Below are 9,207 nucleotides of genomic sequence, written 5' to 3' on the forward strand. Positions count from 1 at the left end.
TATAAAGCAGCTTCTTTCTTACCTTTCAAAAACAGCAAACATATCTTGTTGGAAGTGATCCAGACGCTTATAAAGTCCTTTATCCAGACGTCGCTTCACCAAGTCTAGTGATATCGCGCGGACTTTCTCGCCGTTAGAGGCTTCGTCGTGTTCCGGCAATTCCGCCATACTGTCTGAGTAACATCTGGAAATTACCATTACAAAAACTTTCAATTGTCTAGTTTTACAAAATTTATGTAACATTGTAAACGCCAACAATCAAATATTTAGCCCGAATATAGCAGCTATTATAGTATTTTTATAGTGCAACAAACACAAAAGAAACGCACCAAGTGGAAGACATTGGTGAGTTTGTCGGAAGCCTAATTTTAGTTCTCTTCCCCTTTCCACGCTTTTCGAACAAGGTAGTGATGTGAAGGAGAAGCATATTTGACTGGAAATTGGGATATCAGGTAGCAGAAATAATTTCGTTCTATGCGTACTTCCTCTATTATTAAATGTTGATGTCTATGGCAGTCGCTTCGTTATTTAGCAAATTTCGGTGGCTCTTTGTACGACTGTCACTTTAAACTATGAAAAAAGTCATGTTTTGGTACTGTTGTTATACATAGTTATATAAAATTATTTTTACCTGCCCTCTTCATCTTGATGGTTGTAAACTGAAGTGAACAAAGTGAGTAGTAAGTCTTGTACTGCGGAGGGCACATCGGGTACCGCATCGTCATCTTCCCTGAAATATTTAAATATACTCTAAAATAGTTAAAAACCTAGGCCAGAGAAGCTTCAATTCTATTCGTTAATACAACACTTTTTAATCTGCGCAAAGAAATTACTTCCATATTTGTCCGTAATTTAGAATTCAAATTTGGCAATATAAAACTTTATATATGAACAATTAACGATGCATCTAACAAGAAACTACGATAGGCAAGTAAAATCTACAATTCTTTCTATTTATAGAGAAAAAAATATTTTTCCTGTTAATTTCAAAATACAAAAGCATGTAAATCTCAAAATTGTGACTTACAACAATCTATGTAGGAGCCCATCTTATTTACCTTAACTTTTGTTTGGTTTGCAAACAAACTCTCTGTAATATCAATGCATCTTTATATATCTGTGAATCCGGTTCATTATATTTGCAAGCATTATCAAACATCAATATGAAATCCGAGGCCAATTCGTTAACAGAATTGTAGGAGCCATGCTTCAATTTGTGGGCGATCTTCTCCATATCGATTGGGTTTTTTATTAACTCGTAATAATCAGGATATTCTATTTTACTTGGTGACTTCATGAATATTAAAGCAAGTTGTCGGTATGCTGAAAAATTTATTAAAAAAATTTAAATCAATCATCTGTACATATAAAAAATTGCTAGGATAGCAATAGCTCGCGACTACACCCACGTCAAATTAAAAAAAACGAAAAAATTTAGACTATGTTACTCAATGATAACTTAGCTTTTTAATGGTAAAAGAATTTTTGAAATCAGCCCAGTAATTTTTGAGTTATCTCAATATATACAAAAATAAAAATCTTTCCTCTTTATAATATTAGTATAGATACAGACATAAATATTTTAAACAAATAAAAGCTTGGTTCAGACCATTAATTGCTAGAACCGTAAAAAGCATATTCTCTTTGCAAAACCATAGACAAGCGATCACATTTTCATCGAATATTCTAGCAAAGAATATTAGACATTGAAATAAAATGTAAAAATTCGTATTGGAAACTTCAGTACTATTTTTCGAAATCTACATTTTAAACTAAAACTTAAAAAGGTGTTACTATGTATATGTATACAAGTCTATTTTTAAATATTACCTTTAGGATCTCTATAATCTCGAATAGCACCATATAGTGTCCTCAGTTTCTGTTCAAATGGTGACAATTGCCTTGTTTTCACGGGTTTGATTGTTTTTACCGGGGTTTTCTTCTCGTAACTTACTGAATTAAGTTCTTTCAACTTTTCATTCATAAATCGTTCCAAAAGTATTGCATCTTCGTATATCATAGAACCTTCTTCATTGAATTGTCTACAGTTTGAAAACATCAAACTAAAGTCTGCGACTAACTCATCTATACTATTGTAACAGTCATTCTGAAAAAAAAAAATGCAACATTTACTATTATTTATAATACTTTGTTTGATTTTATAACAGCCGATTTTTTTTTCTTTAATACAGTATTCTAATATCGTAAGAATTATTGAAATAGGTCCAATAGTTTTTGACATTTTTGTTACATACAAAAAAACAAATCTTTCTTTTTAAATTTGGATAGGCTTGTATCTTTTTTACAATGAACTATTGAAAACATTATTATACGCATACAATATTCCTAATTAAAATCTAGACCAAACAACCTCTAATTATTGTTTATTGAAATATATAATGACATTTTTAAATTAGTAATTATGAAACCAATCTCAAAACATAAATACTAAAATTTAAAAAATGAAGTTACCACAATTTACATAGGAGCCATAAATACCTTGATATTAGCTTCAATAGTGAGCATATCAATTGGCCTGTCGATAACATTACAGTACTCTGGATATAATTTCTTGCTGGGTTTCTCCATAAACCACAACATTGGTTGTCTGCCGTCAGAACATGTGAACTCGAGCAAATGTTTAGATATGTAATGTAGTTTCTTCTTTAACGGCATATTAGGTTTAGGTAAACTCGGAGTTGATTGTGTGGATGATGGCAATGGATTTATACGTGGACGACCTGAAAACACAAATTTGAACATTTAAAAAAGATATTTTAAGTAATTAAATAATTAAAAAAATCTTTACTAATACTATAAAGTGAAAACATTTGTATGTATTGAAATAACTCAAAACTAATTGGTTTTAATCATTCTTTTACAACTAAAAAGATACGTTATCGCTGAGTAACATGGTCTCTATCTTTTAATTACATGTGGACGAAGTCGCGAGCAACAGCTAGTGTTTTATAATCGTTATAAATGTTCTTTTTCCCTTATTTACTGGTAAGTATGTTTTATAAATATAGCTGTCGCACGTGACACCATGCGCGGGAAAAAAAGGATAAACTTAAAAACTATGAGCATTCTGATGTTTCTACTTCTATGACCAATTTTAGCTGTTCTGGATATATGGATTATCAAACATCCATCCATCCACCAAATTTTTACACTTATAATATTAGTAACACAGAACATAGAAGAAAAGATACGGGCAATCTTATCCATAAATAGTCAAAGTGTCAATAGCGCCATAAACATATTTACTCAAGAATGTAATTTAATAAAAAAAATGTTTGGATTGATATTGTTATCTTATTCAAAATAGTAAGCCTTGATACATTTTAAAATACATTTTTATATTGATAATTAAATGAAGAAATTACCTCTAGGTCGTGGTGTTGAAATTTGTGTCTGCGTGTTCTTAACCGAAGATAGACTTTCATCATCACTAGAGGAGCTCTGCACTATATCTAACAACTCTTGTACACGTTGTTGCATTAATCTGAAAATACAAATTGATTTTAAGAGTATAATATACTAGCTGTTGCTCGCAACTACGCCCGTGTAAAAAAAACTTGGTATGTTAAACAGTGGTAGAGCCCGCTTTAACATAGCACGAATGGGTCGGCTTGCCCGGTACAATACCACGACCACACAGAAAACAGGCGTGAAGTGCGAGCAATTCCGCATACAGTCTGATGAGTGTCCAGGAGCCCAACTTTAGTCCCTTTTCTTTCCCACCATTGTCATAAGAATAGGATGGAAAGGGAACGTGGATTTGACGGTGGAGACGCATAGGAAGAGGAATATGCTCATTATATGCGTCTCCTCCTCCGTCGATTAAGGGTAGGCAACGCATCTTCAAATGCGGATGACTATGGGCAGCTATCGTTTCGCCATTTTGGCGGATCCAGGTGACCGCTTGCTCGTTTTCCACCTTATAATATAAAAAAGGCACTTTATCTTGTAAAAGTTAACTTCCTTTGTCAGCTCTGGATGCTTAGTCTATAAGTAAAATAAAACTATGTTAAGTCTTTACCTTTGCAATTTAACAGCATCTTTATACAATCTAGAACTTGGTACATTATATTGCTTGGCGTTTTCAAACATAATGTTCATATCGCCCGCCACTTCTGACACCGTGCCGTAGCCGCCGCGTCTTATTTTATTTTTAATTTGATTTAAAGACATTGGATTCTTAATCTCCTTGTAATAATCAGGATATTCTCTTCGAGATGGAAGTTTCCAGAATGGTTCAGCCATTGGTGTGCCTGAGAACAAGACAATTTTAAATAATCAAAACAGAATTTACAGTTATACTTTGTCAGACTAGCTGTTGTCCGCGACTTCGTCCACTCAATATTAAAATAAAAAAGTAGCCTATAATATGCCCGTCTATGTCATCTACCATTCAGTGAAAGTGCGGTCGAAATTGGCCCAGCCGTTTCGGAACAAACGCCGCTTGCGGGTATACGGACAGACATACAGACAATAAATTACACATTATACATCATATTCCCGAAATCTGAATTTTTTCTCTTGATATTAGACACCCGAATTTTATTGCGATAGATATATAAACGCGGTACTGCGACGCGCATAAAAAACATTTAATTTACCATTAGATCCAAGGTGGTTTTTAACTGTTTCTAGAAGTTTCCATTGCGGCGTGTCCTCGTTATCAACTTTGTCATCGTCACTGTCCCCGCCACTGTCATCAGAATGCTAAAAAAATTTAATAAAAAACCATTATATGGTGATAAATTGGGAAACGGCTTGAAGAATTATTATAATATTACTTAAGACATGAATATTATGTTGAAGCGCCAATAAATTAATGAAGGGTTTCCGAAATTTACCATTCGACTACTGTCATCAATACTAATGTTATAAAGAGAAATGATTTATAGTTTTAGAGTTTTGTATGTATTGAATACTCAAAAACTAATGGTCTGATTTCAAAAAATCCTTCAACATTTAGAAGCTATATTATCGGTAAGTAACATAGGCTACTTTTTTATTATTTTTTAATTTTACGCAGACGAGTCGCAAACAACAGCTAGTAAACAATATAGTAACAACAGCTAGTAATTAATACTGATTATCCAAATACGAAAATAAAATAGGCACAAATTACATCTTATAGACTATCCGTTAATGGATGTCTGTATGGTCTTCTTATTAAAGATAATAATAAAAATTTATCTGTGAAAAAAAAAACGAATTTTAATAAGATAGAAGTGCATTTGTTAATGATACCTTGAGTTCACTGTCATCAGGTCCTAGTGGGTCCATAATGGCGAGTGCGCGGCTACTGGGCACGGGGACAACACGAGAAGACCGCTTGCTTCTGATACGTTCTGACGTCTTCGGAGGACCACTCCGTCCGTGCTGGTCAATCTCTTGCTTACGTACTTGGATTATCTAGAAATATGTGCAATTGTAAATATTTATGGGCTGATGTCACGAATATTCCAGCGAATTCAGGCGATTGCTCGTTTGCTACTTATAATGTACAGGGTTATTGGTAATTCGACGTATTTCCAGTAGGAGGTGATAGAGGGGATCATTTGTAATAATCTTATCCCCCATATGCTTTTTGCAAAAGTGTACCATTTTTGAGTTATTGTTATTTTCAGATTTCTTAAAAAAGTCAAAAATGTATAAATCAAAAGGAAAAATAATAGTTAAACGTTGTATAATGCAGTGTAAAGAAATAATATTAAGGATTTTTATATACAACTTAAAACTTAATATTATTCTTAGTAATAAAAATTTAATTACCTTCTTCAAAGTCTTTGCATCCTTATAAATCGAACTTCCAGGTTCATTAAAGAGGCAGGCATTCCTGACCATCCGCAATAGATCTCTCTCCAGCTCCGTCAGAGTTGAATATTCACCTGCTTGTATCTTCTGTGCTATAGTTTTCAAGCCTATCGGAGATTCTATCACATTATAGTATTCTGGATAACGACGTTTTGATGGTAGAAATTGGAATGAAGGGTATAATGGTCTTCCGTCCACATTTGCTGTCATTACCTGAAAATATACATGAAAAATTAAATTAATTAAAGCATTCTAATATAAGTCTTGGTGTCTCAGGGGTTTACACTTGATTTGTTATCTACCAGGTCTTGGGTTTTAATCCCACCATGTACAAATGTGATTTTCGAATTGCATATGTATATAATTTACCCGACGATCGTACGGTAATGGAAAACATTGTGATGCCTGCACATACCAGTAAAGAAAATCAATGATAAGCTCACGCTTCAACTTGCAGCGGGCCACCATAGGTAACTATGACCTAGTCACCCCTAACTTAGGGTAGGTTCTAAGCCCCTTGGTGGGAATGTAGAGTGATGATGAAGAAAAAAAGTATTCAGATACGGATTTTTGAAATTTCCCACAATTATTATCAAATAAATATAAAAATGTGTCTGTTATGGAAATCATTTGTTACTCATAAGGCAAGAAAAAGGATTTATCAATCTTTCTTTGCTGACAGCCATTTCATAAACAAAATTGACTATACTACAAAAAACAATTGATATTCATATTAAAAGACAACTTACAGCATTAAACAGTTCTTCAAAAACATCATCTTCATTGTTGGTAGAGGTTTCTGACAAATCTTCTGCAACATCCGATCTCCTACTGGAGGAACCATTGCGGGACACTTTTGGTGTTTTTATTTCCTCACCTATAAAATAATTATAATTAAAAAAAAATCATCATAGAAATAAACAGAGTATAAGCAAATTTGTATACAAATTTTAGTTTTAAATCTCTGTTTATTCCTAAGTTTGACTTTATACAATGTTTATTTGTAAGGCTGTTAGTGTTTTATTAAAAATGTTTAGGAATTAGTTTAGAAATTGATTCTAATTGTACCAAGTAATAAATACATTTGCAAACTCTTAATTGACTCCAGTAGTTTTTGAGTTTCTTAGACACATAAATACAAATCTTTCCTGAGGTAAAGCCTACATTCAACAGTAAGTTACATTTATTTATGTAATAATATTAAATTTGAAACAGATATAACTATTTGACAATTTTCATACCATTTTCGAGAGTCTGCCTACTCTGTGTGTAAAGTTTCCATAGATCTATGGCATCTCTATATTCTACAGAATCAGGTTTGTAGAATGCCTTTGCATTGTTAACTAGTAACTCAATATCCGCAGATAATTCCTCTATATCTTCATAGGTGTCAGTTTTTAGCTTTTGTTGAACCTTAAAATAAAAAGGTGAATGTATTTATTTTTGATATCTTTGCTGTATTAACTATATCTGACAAATTATCTATAGCCTGACCAGGAATATAGATAAACATGGTATACTGCAGAAAACAAGAATCTAACTAATAACAAGAACAATTTTATAAAAAAAAACAGCTTTTACCCATTACTTGCACATGAAGAATTAAAAAAAAAACATAGTAAGTAGCTATGTTTTGTTCTAGACTGTGTTCTACATCTTGTTTAATTACCAATCTACATTAATGAAATATTTGGATTACATTAAAGGAAATTTGATGAATATACTATCATCATCATCATCACCAGCTTACTATACGTCCCCACCGAGGGGCTCGGAGCCTACCGTAAAGTTAGGGTGACTAGGCCATAGTCAACCACGCTGGCCAAGTGCGGGTTGGTTGACTTCACACATATCTTTGATTTTCTTCGCTGATATGTGCACTACCTACTACTATGTTCTTTTTTAATTCTTCATGTGCGAGTAATGGGTAAATGCTGTTAATGTTAACTTTTAATCAAAAGTTAACATTTTTAAGGATGTGGTAAGGATGTAGTGTAGCCTTAATTAATTTAGGTATCCCCATGCAAATTATTTTTCCATGATAATAATAATATACTAACTCGGAGTAAATCAATTGGCTGTGAAACCACTTCATAGTACAGCGGCTCTTGGCGTCTCTTTGGAGCTCGGATGAAAGAGTCACACAGAAGAGAACCATCCTCTTTTTTGTATGAGCGAATGGTGTCATACAACTGTTGGCATATTTCACTCTGGAATAAAAGATACACCAATATAAATGTCACGTGAATTCATAATAAAAATACTGGATTTTTACTACTCATATATGCATTTAGTACTTTTTATAAATATTTGTACGTGCATTTAATTTCGTAGTCAATTTAATATCGTACTATGGGGTCACATAGCAAAAAAGGAAATTTGTTTTGTTAATGTATAAATATAAATCGATTTAGTAGGTATGTTAAGTATTCGAGGTAAACATACCGGCTCTAATTTCTTCTTCTTACGCGAAGGTGGTGGTCCTGGGTTACTCAATTCTACAGCATCATCACTATCATCACCATCAGCCCCACGGCTCGCCACCGACGATGCCCGGCGTCTTTTACTCATTGTAAGCCACGGACGCCACTTCTACAGCAAAATCTTTCAAAACAAAATTCTAATGTCACTTTTATTAATTAACTTTGCACTTATTCTACAATATGACAGACATGATTAAATCAATTTCACTTTATCTTAATCACAATAAACAAATTGTAAATCCAAAAACTGCGTCATTTACTTCACCGCCATTTTTTCAATTACGGTATTTTTCAAAGAGTATGTTAGTTGTTTTTAATTGGATCGAAAATGTGTCTCAAAGACTAAGTTTATGCAACGATGCATGATTCATGTAAAATATCGTTCGAATGTATAGATTTTAGCTAAGGATATTGACTTACTTACCTTTTTTTCACTTACATCCAGTTAAATGATCAATATTCTAAGATCCCACTCTTTTCTCCTGTCATAAAGTCTTCCTACTCAACGTTAGATGGCGCTGTTGTCAAACTCCAAAACAGTTCCCAACGAATTTTCAGGCTTAAAAAAGTGTAGCTTAGATATTAATTTCAGGTAGTCACTTATCGGTATGATGTGGCTTTCTCAAGAATCAAGAAGCACCAAAGTATCAATGTGAAGTTGTCGTCGATATTTAAATCTTGAGACGCGTTACTTAAGCTAAGTTTAAGTTAGTATGAGAAAGATGAAGAGTTTAAATTTGGCTCCCAAAAAGCCTGCAATTTTATAAACTCGGTATGTACGTTCACATTTTTTAAGACCATTGTTTTCCTTATATTTAATTTTTAAGGCAATTACTTATGAGGGTAGAAGAACAAAGTACAATTTATTCAACAAAAAAAGTTTAGAGTTAGCTGA

The 9,207-nt window shown here is 33.0% G+C and overlaps 1 protein-coding gene across 1 annotated transcript in view; it reads right to left on the reverse strand.

Annotated features, from left to right (window-relative positions):
• Positions 1 to 8,601, reverse strand: part of LOC106102934 (protein polybromo-1) — a 23,555-nt gene extending 14,954 nt beyond the window's left edge. Inside the window, exons 1-14 of the mRNA XM_013282554.1 lie at positions 8,275 to 8,601; positions 7,890 to 8,039; positions 7,071 to 7,242; positions 6,579 to 6,706; positions 5,788 to 6,042; positions 5,263 to 5,427; positions 4,623 to 4,728; positions 4,043 to 4,274; positions 3,387 to 3,505; positions 2,500 to 2,741; positions 1,831 to 2,107; positions 1,059 to 1,323; positions 632 to 730; positions 23 to 184 (exon numbers count right to left, since the gene is read on the reverse strand). Coding sequence (XP_013138008.1) covers positions 23 to 184; positions 632 to 730; positions 1,059 to 1,323; positions 1,831 to 2,107; positions 2,500 to 2,741; positions 3,387 to 3,505; positions 4,043 to 4,274; positions 4,623 to 4,728; positions 5,263 to 5,427; positions 5,788 to 6,042; positions 6,579 to 6,706; positions 7,071 to 7,242; positions 7,890 to 8,039; positions 8,275 to 8,400 — 2,498 coding nt within the window. The 5' untranslated portion in view covers positions 8,401 to 8,601. The remainder of the gene's footprint in view (positions 1 to 22; positions 185 to 631; positions 731 to 1,058; positions 1,324 to 1,830; positions 2,108 to 2,499; positions 2,742 to 3,386; positions 3,506 to 4,042; positions 4,275 to 4,622; positions 4,729 to 5,262; positions 5,428 to 5,787; positions 6,043 to 6,578; positions 6,707 to 7,070; positions 7,243 to 7,889; positions 8,040 to 8,274) is intronic.
• Positions 8,602 to 9,207: the final 606 nt, after the last annotated feature.

This window comes from Papilio polytes, unplaced genomic scaffold (assembly GCF_000836215.1).
Source record: "Papilio polytes unplaced genomic scaffold, Ppol_1.0 DF823890.1, whole genome shotgun sequence".
Classification (NCBI taxonomy): Eukaryota; Metazoa; Arthropoda; class Insecta; order Lepidoptera; family Papilionidae; genus Papilio; species Papilio polytes.